This window comes from Choloepus didactylus, chromosome 15 (genome assembly GCF_015220235.1).
Source record: "Choloepus didactylus isolate mChoDid1 chromosome 15, mChoDid1.pri, whole genome shotgun sequence".
Classification (NCBI taxonomy): Eukaryota; Metazoa; Chordata; class Mammalia; order Pilosa; family Megalonychidae; genus Choloepus; species Choloepus didactylus.
This window is the reverse complement of record NC_051321.1, coordinates 6,750,436-6,771,289: the sequence shown is the minus strand read 5'-3', so window position 1 is coordinate 6,771,289 and position 20,854 is coordinate 6,750,436. Positions and strand designations below refer to the sequence as shown.

The window sequence follows — 20,854 nt, the reverse complement described above, 5'->3', positions numbered from 1 at the left end:
TGGGGCCCTGCCTGACCTCTTGCCCCAAAGCGATGGGTGGGACCGTCCCCCCATCAGGGTCCCATCCCTGCTGTTGGGTTGATCTCCTCACAAGCCCCACTTGAGAGGAATTTGTGACATGCTTTTCCAGGGCTGGTGGGGGCTCCTGTGGGCATTGCCTGGTGTCGCCTTCAGTGCATTCCTGCCACGAGCCCTCAGCCAGCATCCTGGGGTGGGGCTCAGCCACTGACCGTCCTCAGGCTACGGTGAGTTCCTGCCCCATCTGGCATGCCATTACCCTCTCCCCCACCCCTCAACAGGCTTATGTTCCCCCACTTTGCTAGAGAAAGTGAACATGGGCTTGCTATCCAGAGGCCTGAGCACTGGTCTCAAATTTGTTTTGAGCCAGTTACCATGTTCCACATTATTCCAGAAGGACACTGTGATCAGCTGAATAACACCCCCCACCCACAAGACATCCACCCCTTAGCTCTCGGAACCTGGAATACATTACCTCACCTGGTGAAAGGACTGGCAGATGTGATTAAGTTAAAGATTTGGAGATGGAGAGATTATCCTGGACTATCTGGGTGGGTTCAGTGTAATCCCAGGGATTTAAAAGCAGAAGACAGGAGGGTGAGAGTCAGAGAGAGGGAGACCTGACTCGGAAGCAAGAAGTTGGAGAGCTGTGCAGAGGGGGCCATAAGCCAAGGAGTGCAGGTGGCCTCTAGAATCTGAAAAAAGCAAGGAAACGACTTATTCCCTAGAGCCTCTTGAAGGAGTAAGCCCTTCCTGTACCTTGGCTTTTCACTCCTGACCTCCAGGATGGAGAATAAATTTGTGTTGCTTTAAGCCCCTGAGTTTGTGGTCTTTTGTTACAGCAGCAACAGGAAATGCATACAGATGACAGGTCTGCACTTTGCTTGAACAGCTCAGACCTGACCTTCCAGGGCTGCAAAATTATCCTGATGGGTCATTCCACACGACCGTGCTGTTGACCTTTCCCCCATCACCATCTCCAACCAGTGAGCACTGACCCCAGGCTGCCCTCACTGGGCACTTCACGTTCCTTATCCCCTGGCATCCCCACAATAACCCTGTGATGTCAATTCCCCCATTTCACAGTGGGCAAAATGGAAGCACAGATGGGCATTCATCTGCCCAAGGAAGCACAGCCACATGGGGTGGATGCAGGATTTGGACCCAAAAAGACTGATTAACCCCTTTCTCATCACCCGCTTGCCAGGGCATGCCCTGCTTCCAGGGCAGAAGAAGCTCCAGGTGCGGGACACTGATTACGTGCTTCGACTTGGCGGGCCTGGGCCAGGGGATCGGCCACCCCTGGGGAGGGTAGTGGGTACGGGTGAACAGCGCCCTTCACAGCCCCCCGGGCCTGGGAAAGTGAGGCCGGAGGCAGGCCCCATTTCCTCACCCAAAATACCACCGATAGGGGAGGCTTGCCGGAGGGAACCGCCTTTTCCCCACCCCCTTATCTTGCCCGGACACTCCCCGTTGCCAGTGCAACTCCCATCACCACCAGTGCGCATACATTGTTGCCAGACACCGTTGCCAGAGCAACTCCCGCCCCTTTTCAAACAACCTCCGTGCCCTCTTAGAACCAATCCTAACCTCCGCACCCTCTCAGAACCAATCCTAGCCTTTATCCCCTCAGCATTGGCTTGTAACAACCCCCGCCCTCTATGCCAGCCTATATAACCTGTGCTCACCCCTGAATAAAGCGCCTTTTGTCCTTTTGTTCTACCCCTACTGGAGGAAGAGTGTCTTGTCTTTCCCTTCTCGCCGCCCTCCACACCTTGCACGCCACCGCCGGGGACCTGGCCAAGTCCCCCGCCTCGCCCTCGCCTCCGGGAAAGAGCCCCCGCCGCCGGTACCCTCCGAGCAACGCCGAGAGCCGAGGGTTCAGCAACCGGCCGCCCCCCCCCAAAGCAGTAGACGCGACCGCACCAGGCACCTGTGGAGCAAAAGGACCAAGCTCAGATCAGCAGCCCCAGTGCAGGACTCCTCTGCAGCAGGTGCTTCCAACCTGCTCCCTGCTCCTGAGAACTGACCGGGCAGTGGCGGCAGCTCTGCCATGGCTTTTGGCACCAGGCGTGGCTGCCCTCTTGTCCTTGGAGTGTGGGATCTCACCTTGGTCCTGGTGTTGACCATGGTGTCTGTTGTCACTTCTGGACATTTGTGAATCCCTATAGTGCACTTTCCCTCTTTAGCCTCTTCCTAACTGTACCCAGGATTATATGTTAGAATGATACCCTCACATGGCTTTGGGGGCCAGGAAATGGACCTTGATAGTTCGAAGGCAGGGATTACCCCACTTCCCTGAGCCACAGTGAACTGTTCGAGTGACTCAGCCCCAAATCAGTCAATATAGGTCCTGCCCTGGCCACAAGGAGCAGTTTGGGCATGGACTCGTGACCCCAGGTGGGCAAAGGAGGCTGCTGGAGGCTTCCAAGAAAGTTACTCACCTTCCATCTGGGCACTCTGAGAAATACTGGCTGCTTGCATGTGGAGTCAACCAGGGCTGTGAAGTCTGGGACTTCTATAACCATCGTCACCCAAGGACAAAGCTGACAGCAAGGAAGTCAGAGTGGACACAGAGAGAGCAATCAGACTCTTGATGACATGGAACGGCTAAATCAAAGCAACCCTGCAGTCCGCACTACTGCAAGACCTACCAGCTCCACATGCAAATAAAGCCCAAACCCCTTTTAAACTCAGTATGAGTTCAGTTTTTCATTGTTTGCACCCCAAACCATCCTAATTGCCAGGCTGGCTATTTGATGTGGGTCCTATCTCATTTTTACTGCCGGCTTTGATAGACCAAGGACTCTCTTGGACTTCACTCGGCCTGGAACTATTTCCAGGGGGCCATGAGCATGATGTGCTAGCTTCTCTTTTCCATTTTTACTCAGGAGCAGCCTGTGAGCTCCTGACACTCTGCTCTTTGTTCGTCCTCCTGATTGCAACTCCACTCCTCTTTGCACACGCCCTACGCCCAGCCATGGAGACAGATGATGGAGGGAGAGAGGAGGCTCTGGGTTATGCACTTGGGGTGAAGGGAAGAAATGGGCCCCAGGGGCTCCAGCATCTCTGCTGCTCCCGCTCAAATTCCACACTGGCCTCATTCTCTTCACCTGGCTCCCTATTAGAGGATACTGGGACAATTTTATGTTTTCTTACAGCCAGTTGTGTTCACAGGATGCTTCCTGCACTGCAATCTTCAATCTGATTAATAGGCTTAAGCCCCACTTTTGTTTTATCTTGTCTTGTTCTGCTTTTGTTCTATCAATCAAGTCATTATGTAGAAAGTGGCCCAACTAATAGAAGTTTCTTCTTCCCCAACTCAAATACCCTGGTTTCCTTTATCTTGCTGTTGCTCTATCACCTTATTTCTTTCAAGGATTACAGGAACATTTGCACTTGTTACATTTTAAAAAAATAGACAACATTATAAGAGGGAGTTATCATTTGCATAAAATGCTGCCACCTGAGAGCCTTGTAAGCCAGTAGAGAAAAGACAGAGCTTAAACATGAAGTTCAAGGCTACTTTGCCCTACACAGCAGATGTCTTCCTGGAAAGCCCAGCCGTAAGTCAGGAATATTGTAGTTTGGGTCATGCTTGAAATACACAAAGGGAACTGGATTTTTTTTTTAAAATAAGCTCAGTGGTAAGCCACTTTCAACATGTTGAGAACACTTATGGAAATATGAACTACTTGCAAACATACCTTCAAGTTTAAGTTGTTGCACTGTTTTGTTAAGCAGGTTCTAGCTGATTAATAGGTTGCCTCTCCATAGGTGATCTTCTTAAACCACATGGTCACACTGAGCACAGATGATTGGATGAGGGGTAGACGTTTGACTCAAGTTTAGCCAATCACTTTCTCTTGGAGAAGCTTTGTAATTGGGGACAAAGAGACTGAGTCCATCGGGAGGGCAACGTAGACTCAGGGCTGCCATCTTGAGCCGACCTTAACCAGAAGCCTGTGCCCTATGGATGATCAGAGATGTTGAGCTGCAGAGAGAGCAGAATTCAAAGATGAAAGGGGAGAGAGGGACACCGGGAGTGTCCTAGTCAGGCTCCCCTGTACTCAACTGTATTTAGAATCCAGGGAGCACATTGTATCCTAGCAATAAACCCTGCCTTGTCTTGCACACAAACACGTGGATTTCTGTGCCTTGCAGACAAACATTCCCATGCTGGGGTGCTCTGGGTGATGCAACAGAAACATCCTCCTTCCTCACCTCTGTGCCTCGTCCTCAACACCAGAGAGCAGTCAGTGTCTCTCGCTCAGGCTTCTCTTCTTTCTTGCTAATTTACCACCTGTCCATGAATGGCCTCTTGAGAGAGCATCAGGGATCACTGCCAAGTATCTTCTGTGAAGAAGCCAAAAACCTCTTGATGGAAATTTCCAAGTCTTATTGTACCCATGCCCTAATTCTAACTAATAGAATTTTCAGATTGAAAGGAACTTTTTATTAGAAGAACCACATGGCCCAAATTTATAAGATAATCCTGATTTCAAATAATCTGCCCAATAGTCAATGAATGTACTCTTATTTTCAATTCAGAAATTTTCTTCTTCCTTCTGCCAGGGATCAGAGAGCAAGTCTCCACCCAGTAGCTAATCCCAAAGAGTTTGCAGTCTAAAGGAACATTCAACAAATACAGTGTGTAAGTCAGGAATCTTGGGGGTGCAAATGACAGAAATCCACCTGCACTGGCTTGAACAGAGAGGAACCCACCGGCTCAAGGAATCCAAAGATGGATTAAAGCATCAAACCTCCAGAAGGGCAAGATTCAGCTGAGTATCAGGACGAGGGGAAGCCCATGGGGCTCTCCCTCTGCCTACGCCACTGAAGTTGAGTTCACCCATCAAGAAACTGGGAGGATAATGCCTACCTTTAAAGATTGGGTTAAAGAGTAAATTTTAAATATCTCAAAGATGTGCCTAGAATGAGGCAAGATAGAAACTCGATAAAAAAGAATTCCCCCCAAATCCCCTTATAGACATCCCAAGGTAATTATGAAACACCCAAGACCAAAATTCAGGAAATGCCAAGAGCATACAATTTGTTACCTGATGTGCTTTAGGTGGGGAAAAGGGAATTTGGAAGATGGCGAAAAGGAAAAAAAAAAAAAACAGAAATTAAAGAAACTTTTGAGTAATTGGGGAGAAACTTCCAGGCATCTTTCAGTCCAACAGAGATAATTCTCTCCTCTTAAAGACAGAGAGAGATATATAATCTCTCCCACCAACAAGACAGCTGTGGAAATAATCTTGTCTTGAAGAAAGTGTTATCAGAAAGGAAGACACGCCTGCTAAGTAGGTAAAATATTTGCCGGGAACATCTATAGCTAGAAAAATAGAAATACATTTATAAGGCCTATGGAGCCGAGTCAGAAAGAATCTGTACATTCAGGAATAAATTTGAAATGCTCAGAGAGACCGAGGACTCTCTGGAATTAGCATATAAATATTGATTAAAAAAATAAGAGAGCAGCCTGAAATCAACTAGCATGGATGGATGCTGATTAGTAGAGTAGAAGCAGAAAAAGTGAAGGAGACAAAAAGGACAAGACAGGCCCAGGATGAGACTGCACTGACCACCTCTAGCTAAGCGCTTCACCAATACCCTGGTGAGGTACGATCTGAAGAAAAGAATTTGAAACGAGGAAGACGACTTATGATGAAACATGCCAAAATAAAAAAAGCATAATAGAAAAAAATGAAACAACTGAACTATTTAAGTAGAAAAAGCAAAATACAGATGTTATAACATTATACACACAGATAGCTGTATGAAGGGGAGATGCTAAAATATGGACGACAGTCTGTTCGTGAGGGGCTTTCGGCAACTTGTTCTCCCTGCTTGTCTTTTCTCTAATGAATATGTATTACTGTTCATTAAAAACAATTTAAGAAAAATTTTAAAACTGATTTCTGTTATTGCTAGGGAGAGTTACCTGAGTGATCAAAATGATGTTTGAAGTAAAGGACCTGGGGCATAAATTTGATGGTATAGCAAGAGCAGCATAACTAACATTTATCAGGCTTGCTGTGTACCAGGAGCCATGCTGAATACTTAATTCAGAGTAGTGGCTCACCAATCTTCACAACCACCCCTGAGGGAGACGCCACAATTCCCCCATTCAATAGAAGGATGAAACGCAGACCGCAGTGGGAGAGGCAGGATGGCACTCACTCACCTGGGCACAGCCAGGAGCTAGACTCGGGTCTGTCTGCGCTGGAGCCCAAGCCCTAAACCTCCGAGGGAGCGAGTCACTGCATCCGTGTCCATCCTGCTCATTAAAACTGTCTCAGAAATCACTCTCTTGGCCCTCATAAAGGTCCTGGGGTAGATGCAGAAACAAGCCTCAAAGAAGTCAGGCAAGGAGACCACCGTCACACGGCCGGTAAGGGGCAGAGGGTGGACGTCACAGCAGTAGCCCCTCGTCGCCAGGAGGGCTGGGATTGCAACTCTGCTCTTCCCACCAGCAGTCCAGGGATTTTCTCAAGGAAATTCAATGGCACATTCAACAGGTGTTCAGCTAATACTTCCTGGGTGTTAATCACTGGGATCCAAGGACAACGTCCCTCCCTTGAGGATTGGAAATTCTCCTGGGGACATGGACCCTCACACTCAATGCAGTGTGATGATGACTCTGCTGACAGGAGGCATGAGAGGGAAAAGTCTTGGATGGACCCTGAGAGGGTCCCCAAGTGGCCTGGGCAATGAGCAAGGAGGCTTGTCCATCTCTGTCACTGCCTGCAAATGAGGGCCAGCTGTCCTGCTGAACTGTGGCTGGTGCCACGAGTCCAATATCAGGGCACAGGTGAGAGATTCCATTTAACATGGAGCCTGGAGACTTCCCGCCTTGCTTTTCTTCCTGTCTTCCCTTGTAATCCAGCTAGTACCCTGGATATTGGACCTTTTCTCACCATAAATGCATGATAGACTACGGCTTATGCCTAATGCTAAGCAGAGGTTCAATGTCTTGGGTTTCTGACCCCAGCAGGGCCAACTACAGACATCACTCAGTGGAATTCAGTCATATTTATTGATGGTGCACAGTGAGCTGATGTGGACTGGTAGAGAGAGGGACTGAGTTCCTTATTTCAAATCATGTCAATAATTGAGTTCCCTTCACTCCCTATATCTTTTACCCACTTTTCCCACATCAGTGGCCTTGAATACATAGACTTACTGAATTTTATACTGAAATTAGCCTTTGAGCTGGCCTCCTCCTGTATTGAATGAGAGCACAATCCACAATATGAAGTAGTTAAACAGCTTGCTCAATGTCGTGCAGCCAACTAGAGGTGCCTTTTCCATTTATTTTAAATGGCAGCTGTGGGGAGCAATGTCAAATAGCACCAGGAGCTAAAGACGCCCACCCTGAGAATTTCTTCCAGGGGCAGAAGTTGGTTCAGAGCAGCCGCAGCCTGGCCAGCAGCTCAGGGAAACCCGGTGGTTGCTGGGGATGCTGAGGGTAGGCCATGCCCACCTCCTGCCCCTTCCCTTCCCACTCAGCCCTCACTGAGATTGACCCATTTCCTCCACACATCTCTAGTGGAGCTTCCTGGCTGTGGGGAGGAAAACCAGTTAGGAAATACAGATTTCTGGTTCAAGGGAATAAGGGCAGATTGGAGAGTCGGCAAAGTCAGAGGCAACCCAACAAACCAAATGAGTCAGGGCCTGAGGTTCTGGCCCAGTGTTGTCATTTGCTCTATGGAACTGAACAGTAGGAGCTTCTCTTTCAATAAAATGGGGGGGCTATTTGCCCCTTAGAGAATGACCACTGTGTAACCTGTGTATTAGGCAACTGTTAAGAACGATTTACATAATTTTGTTGTAATCATTTGCTCTTGAGAATTATTTAGAAACAGGTTCTGTTTAAAAGTTAGTAGAAACACAGTTGGCATTTCAAGTCTAATCAAACCTAGCACATGACCTTCAGGCCCTGAAAAAAGCTGAGAAATAAAGGGTTTCACAAGCCAACAGTGCTATGACCATCTGGTTAATTTTTTCTTAACCACCATCATAGCTAATGACCAAGTGGGCGATGGCCACTAGGTCTGGTTCCAGCCTCTGAATGGTGAACGCAGACAGCCACCAGTAAGTGTCCTGGGACAATTCCCACCTTCACAGATGGGGAAGCGGCTCAGCATCCAGCCCTCAGGGACTGAGCTGATCAATCCTGTACTTCCAGCCTGAGGGAGAACAATAGTGGAAATAACTCAGAGGGGAACTTTCTCATCATATATCAACTCTTTCCAATCACTTTAATGATTGCTATTTAATATCTGCCAGGATTTCAGGAGGAGATTTATAAAGCCTTTTACACAGTTGAGAACATCACTTGGAAAACAGAGTACCTGGACCAAATGGGTGACTTCTCCGGCCATGCTGTATGGAAATGTGGTTTTATCCATCCAGAAAGCTTTGGTGTGTGTCCAGAAGAGGCGGAGCAGATGAATTCAGAAGGCCCAGAACTGAGGACCCGGGAAGTGAATTACATGTGTCCAAGGGCAGACCTTGGTCAGGGCTGGGTGCTGAGGCTCTGCAAGGTGCCTCTGGGGTAAACAGCACAATGCAGCACAACACTGAACCACAAGTATGAAGCCTGAGCCCTCAGCCACTCCTCCAGCTGGATCGTTGAGTATAGATCAGCACAATAAACCATGTTCTTTTTCCTCTCTCTGGCTCCTATTGTCAGCCTCCTCAACATACAGATGCCTTGTAGAAGCAGAACTGCCCATTCTTACATCATTTGGGAATTCAAAATTATTCGAGACTTTGGATGCACTGACCCCCATCACAGATGGCCCTTACAAAATGAGGAGCTAAAAAGTAAGGTCTTACAAAAGGTCACGTACTGTATGTTTCCGTTTATGTGAAATATCCAGGAAAGGTAAAAGCATGGAGCTAGAAAGTGAAGAGGGAAGGCAGAGGGTATGGGAGTAACTGCTTAATAGTCATGGGGTATTTTGGGGTGATGAAATGTTTTGAAACTAAGCAGAGGTGGTGGTTTCACAATATTGTGACTGTTAACTGCCTCTGAGTTGCTCCCTTTAAGAAAGTTTGTTGTATGTTATGTGAATTTCACCTCAATAATTATTTTTTTAAATTAAGGTCTTATCTTAAATGAAGTCTTCCATGATTCCCCAAATAATGTGAACTCTCTCTCCCTCAAGTCTCTGATATTCTGCAAGTCCTCTTCTGAGCACAGTTTTGCTTTGCTTTCTTCTGTGGTTCTTCTCCTCTGCATTGGCCGCCATATTCCACCCTTCCCCTTTGATGACCCATTGAGACCTTGCATGTCAATCAAGGAATGCACTTTACAGACCCTGGATGCAGCCTCAGGGTCCTTGATTACTCTCAAACTCTCTTCCAGGGTCAGAATTGGCATCTGAAATACGCCCATTTGTTGTCCTTCTGCTTCTCGACTGTGATGGTGAGGAAGCCCTCCCAACCACCTTGCTTTCTCCCCCTGTTCTCCATTTCTCTGCCTTTGCCTGGGGTTATCACTGACATTCAAAGAAAATGAGGAGCCAAATATTCCTTTTGATTCTTACAAAAAGCAAAGGGAGCTTGGCAATGCCCTAATTCAGTGGTCCTGACCTTTTGGAGGTGAGAGAATGTAGGGGGATTTCGAGGGGCCCACCAGGCCTCTCTACCCCTCTTTCTTGCCTTGGTCCCACATAACGTGAGGAATGGCTCTCTAAAGGGGGTCTGGGATATGGTACAAGCCCACCATCCCTGTGGTCAACTTTTGGGAGATTTGTGCCAAAGCGCCACCCTCCACAGGGTCCTGCAGGGCTTCAGGCCCCTGAGGGCTTCAGGTGTGGTCCGTGGGGGCTCCTCTTTACCCTCCAGGGTCAAAGCAGAGGTGCTCAGGAGCAAAGCCTGAGTGCATCACTCCTGCAGAGGAGGAAGGATTGGGGAATTCATGGCAGAATGGGGGGGAGTTCCCTACTGGGAAGTGTCTTTTCCCTTCTGGATATGAAATACCCAGAAAAGATAACATGACTCTCCCCTAATGGGCATCAGTGAAATACCATACATAACCCAGTGGAAGATAAATTCTCTCTATACTGAATGTATGGGAGGAGACCAGCGGCCATTGGTCCAACAGAGTCAGAATAAGACGGGGACAAAAAAAAGGTGGGGGATATGGTTTTTTAATAAGTTCGGGCATAGAAAATTTGATTCCATTAACCTGTTGAGTCTAATAGAAGGGCGCCATCTTCAAGAAGAAGCAACACAAACATTTGTATGAAAGGAAGAAAAAATATGTCCCTCAGGAACCAGACAATAAACACATGCAAAAATGAGATAAGTGAACACATGAACCACTACACCACATGTGGCCAGTTTTGATGACTTTAGTGAGACAAAACCAAGAACAGCCATGCTGCCCCAGGCCTCCACCTGGGTCCCCGGTGTCCTTGCGAGTGCCGACCAGTTTACTGTTGTTCACGAGTCGGCGCTGGGCACCTGCGGGTCCAGCTGTCCTATCTGGCCAGAGGCCACTGGTGAGCGTGGCATAGCCAGGCCGAGAGCCCAGAAGGCTGCCAGCACAGACGCTGGAAACAGGGAGCAGCTGAGACCTGGATACACAGTCAAACCAGCAGGGATGCAGAGTCTGAGCAAGATTGGCTTGAAAACCAGAACCAGGGGCTGTGCCAAGGGCATGGTCAGAAATGCTGTCTGAAACCAACAAGTAAGTCATGAAAAGTGTCAAAGGCAAAATGGTGCTGCACTCCCTGCAGTTTGCACACTACTGGAAGTCCCTGCCTGCCTAGAATTTCCACTTAGAAGCCCAGATCGACAGGCAAAGTTGTGCAAAGGCTGATTCTCAATCACAATGTCAAGATCTGAAGTTCATTCAGAGAGTTGGAACCTCTGTCCCGAGGCCAAGAGGGATGCCTCCGTTTGACCAGCCGGACGCTTTCCTTGGACTTCTCCTTTGTGGGGAAGGAGATCCCCTGAAGAAAACCAATTTAACAGAAATGAATTGTCCCCTTCTCCTCCAATGAAACAGGGAGCCCTGCCATTTGACTAAACAGGGGTCATTACCCCTTGAAAGATGTCTTCCCTTTTATCTGATTCAAACTAGCCATTTTTCATGTAAAATATAATGCTAAGGGGGAAATTACATTTCTGCTCTTTTATGATACAGATTAGAGAGATGAAGAAAAATCTGCCATGAACAATAGAAAAAGCCATTAGTGAGAGCAGGAACAGCCTGCAGGAGGCCCGTTTGCTTGCAATGCAAGCCCAAGGATACCGCCTTTGGCTCAGTGTTAGTAACGCTTACTCTTGGCTGCACATTAGAATCACCCGGGAAGCTTTAAAAAAGAACCTCAATGCTCAAGCCACTCCCCAGACCAGTTACAGCAGAAGCTCTTCTGTGGTTCTCTAACCTCAGAGTGCATGAGAATCACCAGGAAGGCAGGTTAAAATTCAGGTAGCTGGGACCACACCCAGAGTTTCCAATTCTGCAGGTCTGAGGTGGAGGCCAAGAATTCTAATAAGAATTCTAATAAGTTCCCAGGTGCTGCTGCTGGTCTGGGGACCAAACTTTGAGGACCATTGCTTCTGGGGGAGGGGCCCAGGTATCCCCAGGTGTGCAGACAAGCTGAGGTCTACCACTCTCCAGATGCTCAGAGGCTGACTTCACCATGAAGAGCAGGGAGGAGAAGCAGACTGATCAATGCAATCCTAACAATGGGAATCCTTTCTAACGAACAGCATATGAGAAAGGAGGAATAGGAACTTTGGAGTGGATAAACCTGGCAAACACCACCTTACCCAGGTATCAGGGTTAACAGCATCAGTCACGAGTCACATTGCCATCATGTGCCCCTAATATAACCTGACAAGAAGGGCATATCGCCTCCGTGGCACTCTTCCCAAAGTTCCGTGACCTCAGCCTAATAATAAGGAAACATCAGAGAAATTCAAACCAAGGGACATTTGGCAAAATTCCTGGCCAGTACTCTTCAAATGTCAGGTTATGAAAGACTAAGGAACTGTCACTGACTAGAACAGATGATTAAACGCAATGTGGGACTCTGGGTTGGATCCTGGAAGAGAAAAAGGACATTAGTGAGAAAATGGGGGAAATCCAAACCCTTACATAAATTGGATGCACCTGGGAAGAGATCCAGATAGTTACAGAGCCATCATCACTCTCTAATTTCCCACTGGTTTTCTGGTTATGGGGAAAGTGGCATTAGGCACAAAATTTTCCCAGGATAGGGTGCCTGATAGGATTTGGGGGGCAAATGTTTTCATTTTAATTATGAGGTGCTTATACTGATGACAGTGATGTCATTGAAGAGACAGTACAGAAGTGGTGGAATTTTTGAAAATCAGAGATGATTCAAAGAGATACGTACCCCTGAGCAGGTGTACTTGCCGGGCCTCAGTTTACCCAGTGTATTAGTTTCTCAGCTGCTAAAACAAATACCATGCAATGGGTTGGCTTAACAACAGACTTTATTGGCTCATGGTTTTGAGGCTAGGAGAGGGCCAAAATCGTGGCATTAGCAAGGCACTGCTTTCTCCCCAAAGGCTGTGGTGTTCTGGGGCTGGCTGCCAGCCACCCTTGGTTGTTGGCTCTTTTGTCACATGGCAGTGCAGACGGCAGCATCTTCTCCTCCTCTTCTGGGTCCTGTTGACTTCCAGCTCCTGTCTACTCTCCCTGGTTTCTCTTTCCATGTCCAGTTTCCTTTGCTTATATGACCTCAGCCATATTGGAAGAAGGCCCACCGCACTCAGTTTGAACACACCTAAACTAATCACATCTTCAAGGTTCCCATTTACAAATGAGATCACACCCACAGGACTGGGAATTGAGATCAGAACATGCTTTTTGTGGGAGACATGATTCAATCCCCAACATCCACTTACACAATTAGGAGTTGAGACAAGATATCCTCAAAGTCCTTTCCACTCTCATATTCAACAATTTATTGGTATTTGTGAATAGACAGCTTTTTTTCAAAACAAGGCATCAGGAAATGTAAAAGAACATCAGTAGTTATCTCTAAATGGCATTGTTGGTGATTTAAGTTCCCTTTTTGACTTTGATATTCTTTTCCAAATTTTGTAAAAAGTGATATGTCATGCTTTTATAAATAAGGATTAAAACGAAAACTATCATACAAACAAATACAGGAGTATCAGTGTTCAAGACACAGAAAACAAATCATATCTGAGACAGCCACTGACGGTTTGGAAATTTTGATGAAGTTCTTCTCTGAGAGCTATCATAAATTGGTAAAATGTGTAAATATGAATACCTGAAGGCTCAACAAGATGCCAAAAGAAATGAGTTTATTCTGTTTTCTATAATACAGAATTGGTTTTCCTCTTGTCTTGAAGTCTCAAATTTTGCTACTTTGAATCCATTCCACCAGCATTTTTGCCAGGTTGAAAATGTGACAAGAGTTAAAATACACAGCACAGCAATTTGAATACAATGTCTTAGAGTATAAAATAAAAAGTAAATTGAAGTAATTTGGGTGGAGAATAAAACTATATTTTCGGGGCCCCACTGAAGAGCTGGGGGAGGATGCTGAGGTGTTGGACTTCCTCACCTGGATTGTCGCTGATGTTCTCACAAACATTGGGGACTGAAGGCTTGATGTGCTGAGCCCTCTGTCTTGGGGCTGGCCCCTATGAAGCTTGTTGCTGCAAAGGAGAGGCTAACCCTGTTTATAATTGTGCCTTCAAGTCTCCCCCTGAGTACCTCTTTGTTGCTCAGATGTGGCCCTCTCTCTCTAGCTAAGCCACCTTGGTGGGTGACCTCGCTGCTCTCCCCCCTACATGGGACCCAACTCCCGGGGTGTAAATCTCCCTGGCGACACAGGATATGACTCCCGGGGATGAATCTGGACCCGGGATCATGGGATTGAGAACTTCTTCTTGACCAAAAGGGGGATGCAAAATGAAAGAAAACAAAGCTTCAGTGGCTGAGAGATTTCAAATGGAGTCAAGAGGTCACTTTGGTGGACATTCTTACACAATATATAGATAATACTTTTTAGGTTTTAATATATTGGAATAGCTAGAAGTAAATACCTGAAACTACCAAATTCCAACCCAGTGGCCTTGACTCTTGAAGATGATTGTATAACAATGTAGCTTACAAGGGGTGACAGTGTGATTGTGAAAGCCTTGTGGATCACACTCCCTTTATCCAGTGTATGGATGGATGAGTAGAAAAATGGGGACAAACTTAAATGAAAAATAGGGTAGGATGGGGGTGTGATTTGGGTGTTCTTTTTTTATTTTTATTTTTTATTCTGATTCTGATTCTTTCTGGTTAAGGAAAATGTTCAAAAATAGATTGGGGTGATGAATGCACAACTATAACATGGTAGTGTGAACAGTTGATTATACACCATGGATAATTGTATGGTATGTGAACATATCTCAAAAACACTGAATTAAAAAAATAAAGTAAATTGAGACTCACACTCTGGCCATGAACACAGTAACTGGTTTCAGATTTACCTTCTCATTATGATTATCTATACATAAAACAGAACAAAATTTATGTGGCAACCATTGACAGGTCCTGAGCAACAGGTGCTGCAGGGCACTAATCCCTGAGAGAAGGTAAAACCTGGGAAAGGTGTATGTTTGCTGGAAGCAGTTTCCAGACCCCAGGGTGGGAGATGAAGCCCAAGAAGATGCTGAGGACCCACTGAGCTGCGGATCGTGGGGCTGCTGAGGCAGCTGGAAGTTGTCAGGGAGTTTGCCAAAAAGCAGGGAGCTGTGCACAAGAGCTCCCTCTGGTCCCTGGCCAGGGGCTGGAATTAGCACACACAGGGTAAGACTCTGAGAAACCAGCAAGGAGTCTCTGTGGCAAAGCTGGGAGATGAATGAGATGCCAAGGTCTCACAGTGCCAGGCTGTACTGTTGGAGAAGGGAACTATGGACATGGAAAGTGTGAAATTAGAATATACTTTGTGTGCTGGATTGAATTGGGGGGTCTCATTATGAACTCATGTATACATACTGGTACACATACATACATACACATACACACATCTGTAGAGGAGATACAGAATTAAATATGAATGTATGTCTATATTTGTGTGTGTGGAGTGTATATGTATGTGTGGGCATGTGTGTATATGTATATGTAGGCACAGACTTCCTAGCTCTGCCCACAGAAGAGCTGGTATCGATGGCACCCCAGTTACAATGAGCATATCTACCCCCAGACCTTGGCTTCAAATACCATTCTCCCCTGAAAGGAACCAGGAATGCCAGGCTGATTGCAGAGCCAGGACAGGAGAAATATAAGACAAGCAGAGCCAGGACAGGAGAAATATAAGACAAGCTTGCAACATCATATCATACAAGAAAGGAAGGAATCATTCAAAGAATGATGGGGATATATCAAGACGACACAGGACCCAACCAGAAGGGGCATCAGTGGCTAAGTCTGTGACAATTTGAACATCAAAATTAATTATATTTGCAATAGATTATAACCCATTGAATAAAATAAGAGATCCTTAGTCCATACTAATATGAATAAATAAATCGGTGAATAAAGTTAGTGGGGAGAAGAAAAAGTATAACCTTCCTGAAGAATGCCAACCAATAAATACAGGATAAAAGTTTGAGTGAATACAGGATATTTACATGGTCTCAAAGTATCCCCACATTTTTCTTATTAATTACAGAGAGAAACAGTAAGTTTACAGGGAGGAAGTTGGCAGATTTCACCTTAACCAAGAGCACAAAGTTAATCTCACAAATATTGTGACAAACCGACACCACGTGCCCTCTGATGTGTGCTGAGAAGGACACGGCATCATCTCTGGGGTGTCCCTGCTGAAAATGCCTGATCTGCATCTGAGCTAGGGACATGCTGGGCAAACCCAACTGGAGGGACAGTCCACACGATATCTAAGCTCAAGGAAATCAAAGGAAGGCTGAGGAAATGTTTCTGGTGAAAGGGGACAACAGAGACATGAAAACTAAGGGCAAAGAGCGGTCCTGGATTGGATCCAGGCCCAGGAAACTAGCCATAAAAGCACTGTTAGAGTGTTGATAAAATTTGAATATGGACTATAGATTATATAAAGATTTTATATCAATGATAAACATCCTGAATTTGATAATTTTGCTGTGATGACGTAAAAGAATGTCTTACTATTAGGAAACGCACTGAAGAAAATTTACATTTAAAGGGTAATGATGCCTCCAACTGTCTTTTAAATGGCTCAGTAAAAAGATGACAGATAGATGGATGGACAGATGGACAGGTGGATAGAGGATGGATGGATGGATAAGTAGGTAGGTAGGTAGATAGACAGATAGATAGAGTGAGCAAATGGCAGCAAAATGTAAACAGTTGTTAAGTTTGTTCAAGGGGTTTTGGAGTTTTTGGACATTTTTTGCAACTTTTCTCTGAATTTGAAATTATATCAAAATAAAAAGTTTCAATAATCTCATCATCAGAGAAAAGAACAGGTGCTTCCCTCAAGATGATTTCGACCTGACAGTCTCATCCCCTACGCCCACTTCCATCGGTGGAACGTGGAGCCCAGCAGACGGCTGACTGCTCAGGAAGGGCCCATGTGGGATAAAGTACTTGCTGGACATAATATTCCAGTGAATAAGCTCAGGTGAATAATCAAGGCCAGGCAGGGGCTAACATCCTCTTCCAAAACCCAGTGTTTCACCTTGCGAGCAGGGGAAGCCATGACCTGGGCTCCCAGAATCAACGGTCCATATTCAGTACACTTAGGCTGTGACATACTGAGATGTTGGGGTGAAAATCTTCGTAAACTGAAAAGGGCTGTGTTTGTGTGTATTGTGTATACACAAGTGCAGGAATGGCTGTCGTGATTATCTACTGACCACATGCAATATTTGTACCTTCTCAGGCTGTGAGCTTTTTGAATCGGGGAATGTGTCTTCTTCATTTTGGAGTCCTGAATAAATCCCGCCCCAGCATAGGCACTCGAAGTGAGGGAGGACGTAACTGGGAGGGGGGAGACCTGCCTTTTTCTTGCCAATAGTTCTCCATGTGGCCTTGGGCTTCTTACTTTACCAGCATCATCCATACGCTGGTGCCATCAATAGCCAACTTTAAATGGTAGTGTCCAAAGAGCTTATTTTATCAAAGTTCAGTCAGGGAACAAGAATCCCTCCTTGTTATCCTTATAATGGAATAGGGATTTGTCATAGGAATAAAACTACACAACTGAGGGAGAAGTTAGAGGAGTCAAGGTCCAAAGGGGACTTGGTGGATCAGAGAAGAGTCACTGGCCAGTCCATCTAAATCCAGTTATGTCCAGCTGGGAAGGGCTGGAGGGCAAGGAGAGGAGGCTGTGGAAAGCTGCTGCCTCTTCGTCGGGTTTCTGTCAGCCAAAAGAACCAAAAATCAGGAAAAAAGAGCTGGACACAGAGCAGAGGAGAGCAAGAATGAGCTGGTATCTGCCAGTGTCTCACAGCCTCTGTGAGGACCTTTACAGGGTAAAGATGGAGTTTTCACTTCCCCCATCAAGTCTCACCCAAATTTCTCTTGACCAACTCTAAGTACAGATCATGCAGGAGACGAGAGTCTGGAAGACAACTCTAGTTTAGCCAAACTGACACCACATGAAATCGCCATAGATATCACCAAACATGTTTATGATTAACTAGACCAATTTGTTGGATAAGCAATATTTTTATGGCCTACCAGACTGAATTCAGTTACTGAAGATCAGAAAAGCAGTAGGAGAAAGCTCTCCTTCTGCATGGTTCTACAGCTCCCCCTTAGTCTGCAGTGTAAATTGTGCTCTGTAACCTAGCTGCAACACAAACTGACCTCTCTAATCTTTATCAAGGATATCATTTTCAGTAGCTGATATTTATGGGAATTGCTGGAAAGAGGTGTTGAGGAGTCCATCGTTCCTCAAGCCCTTCCAAATTTGACCCCAGTATAATCCTGCTTATCCTGCACACTTGGACATTGTTTTGCTCCCCTGTGATAGACTAAAGATGCTCATAAATTCCTTTCTACTCCTAACATCAAGAGATGGAGTCAATTTCCAATTCCCTTGAATGTGGGGTAGACTGGTGACCTGTTGGATAAATAGAATGCAGTGGGAAATGACATTGTATGATTTCTGAGGCTACACCTTAAGATATCTACAGCTTCCCCTTTGCCTCAGCGTGGCACCCTTGGAACCCAGCTCTCATGGGATGAGAGCGGACGTATCCCAGCCAACAGCCCAGCTGGGCCCACGGTGGCAGCCGGCACCAACCACCAGCCGTAGGGGGAGCAATGTTGGATGCTCCAGCCCCACCAACGCTGTCACCACTGCCAGCAGAGCCAATCACCCAAAGAAATTGTGAGACATTAAATTGTGATTGTTATATTAGGCCACTAAGATTGGGGTATTTTCATGCAGCAATAGATAACTAAAACACCACTACCAACACCCATGGCACCCCTTCAATAGCTTTCATTGAAATGCACTCTGGTGTTGGGTTATCCACTTGCATTAAGGGACACTGTGAGAAACTGACTTTCATACAAAGTTCACTACTGTCTCCACATAGAGCTGCTTCCAGAAGCAAAGTCTGCCACAGCCAACACTGCAGCTTTGTGAAGACCCTCAGCAAAAATTCTTCTCAGGTGTCAGCCATAGAGAAAGAGGGCCTCTCCTAAACAACTCACCTGCATTTATCTTATTGCTACTGTGAATTGTGTAATTAACCCTGTTACCCTTTTTGCTTTGGAAGCTAGGAAGCTTGGAGCCACACTAGCGAACCACCTCAAAACAACAGTGAACCAACCCCCAGCTTCATTTTTTTTGCTACTTAAATTTTTTCTCTTCCTATTTTCCTCTACACATTCAAACATCTTGTATTGCTTGCATTTTTTGGAAGCTACATCAACCCCTCTGTGGACTGAGCCAAGAGAGAAATAAAATATGGAGAAAACCCAAGTAAGCAAATATCACAATGTAAACCTCTAAATTTGCCATTTTCACATTTTTCTGTAAATGCTATAAAGTGACACTGAAATAAGAATATAGAAAATGCATTATGTCTTGTCCACCAATTCTATGACCCCTTTTATATGCTTGCTGTGTGGTCACCTTTCTCAAAAGATCTGACTTGGTTATTCCACTAGTTAAAACCCTCAGTGATTACAGGATGGTATTGGAAGAACAAAGGCCACACAAAGCCATCTGTGTCCTCATTCTGGAACCAGTGAATAGGTTGTATTACAAGGCAAAGAGAAATAAGGTTGCAGATGGAATTAAGATTGCTCTTCAGCTGACCTTAAAATAGAGAAATTAGCCCTGTTATCCAGGTGAGCCCTGTGTAATCACAGGGGTCCCTATAGCCATACAATGGAATACTCTTCAGCTATAGAAAGGAATGAAGTTCTGATACCTGTGACAACATGGATGAACTTGATAACATCGTTTGAGTAAAAAAAAGTCGGACACAAAAGGACTATTGCATGATCTCGCTTATGTGAAATATTAGCATATGCAAATTCTAGAAAAGAGGTTACCAGGGTAGAGGTGGGGAAGGGGAGTTAATGCTTAATTGGAGCAGAGTGTGTTTTAAGATGCTAAAAAAGTTTTGGTAATGGATGGTGGCGACGGTAGCATACTTTGTGAATGTGATTAACACCACTGAATTATATATTTGAATGTAGTTAAAAAGAGAAATTTTAGGTTATATATATGTTACTAGAATAAAAATTTTTTTAAAAACCATATGACTGTACACACACATAGGGAACCCTAATGTAAACTATGGACTAGAGTTAATAGTATAATTACAATAACATAGTTTCATCAATTATAACGAAGGTATCGCGTTAATGCAAAGTGTTAATAGGGAAAACTGTATGTGTGAGGAGGGGATAGGGGAACTCTGTATTTTTGGTATGATTTTTCTGTAACCCTATAATTTCCTCATAAAAATAAATAAAAATAAATTTAAAAGAAAATTTTAGTTCATTTATTGGACTAGTCAAGTTTCTCCAGGGAAACAGAATATACACATATATCTGTAAATATTATAAGATTTCTTATAAGAATTGGCTTATGTGACTGTGGGGATGGGCAAGTCCAAATTCCATAGGGCAGGCTGTAACTTTGGAATGTGGATGAAGCTTTCAGTGAATTCCCCAAGAGAAGCTGGCTGGCTAAATTAGAGATAGAAATTCTTCTTTATGACTGCTGACATCATCAGTTCTCCCTTTAAGGCCTTCAAATGATTGGATGAGATTCCTCTCATTACTGAAAGCAATCTCCTTTGCTGGTTGTAGATGTAATCTGCCATAGACGCAACCCACTGACTGGTGATTTAAATCCACAAGATATCCCCACAGTAACAATCAGGCCAGTGTTTGCTTGCCCAAACAATTGGACACTCTAACCTAGCCAAGCTGACCCATGAACTTAACCATCACAGTCCACCCCTTGACAACTTGGCACCCATATGCATCTCCTTAAACTAAATCTCTAAATAAAAACAATAACAGTCATGAATTTGCCTAACATAATTCAACTCTGCTTTGTACAACAGAAAATGCACTAACATTTTCCTCAGAAGAGGATGCAAGTGCTTGGGTAATATTCATTTAGACTAGATCTCCTATAAGTTAAAGACTATGACAATAAAGCTAATACAATTTAAGTTATGCAATAAGGGAGTAAGGTGGGGAGAAAACAAAGAAATTTGCTTTATGTATACATACAAACATATTCACAAGAAACTCGGGAAGGAAACTTATAACCTTTCTAGTCCATGTTCCCTTATACCCTCAGCAAGCACCTCAGCTGGCCGTGGTTCTTGGCCG

General features: G+C 45.2%; 1 protein-coding gene across 1 annotated transcript in view; it reads right to left on the bottom strand.

Moving 5' to 3' along the window:
- Positions 1 to 20,854, bottom strand: part of C15H10orf90 (chromosome 15 C10orf90 homolog) — a 375,991-nt gene that overhangs the window by 244,268 nt on the left and 110,869 nt on the right. Inside the window, exons 2-3 of the mRNA XM_037804315.1 lie at positions 3,726 to 4,012; positions 2,463 to 2,564 (exon numbers count right to left, since the gene is read on the bottom strand). Of these exons, the coding sequence (XP_037660243.1) occupies positions 2,463 to 2,546 (84 nt within the window). The 5' untranslated portion in view covers positions 2,547 to 2,564; positions 3,726 to 4,012. The remainder of the gene's footprint in view (positions 1 to 2,462; positions 2,565 to 3,725; positions 4,013 to 20,854) is intronic.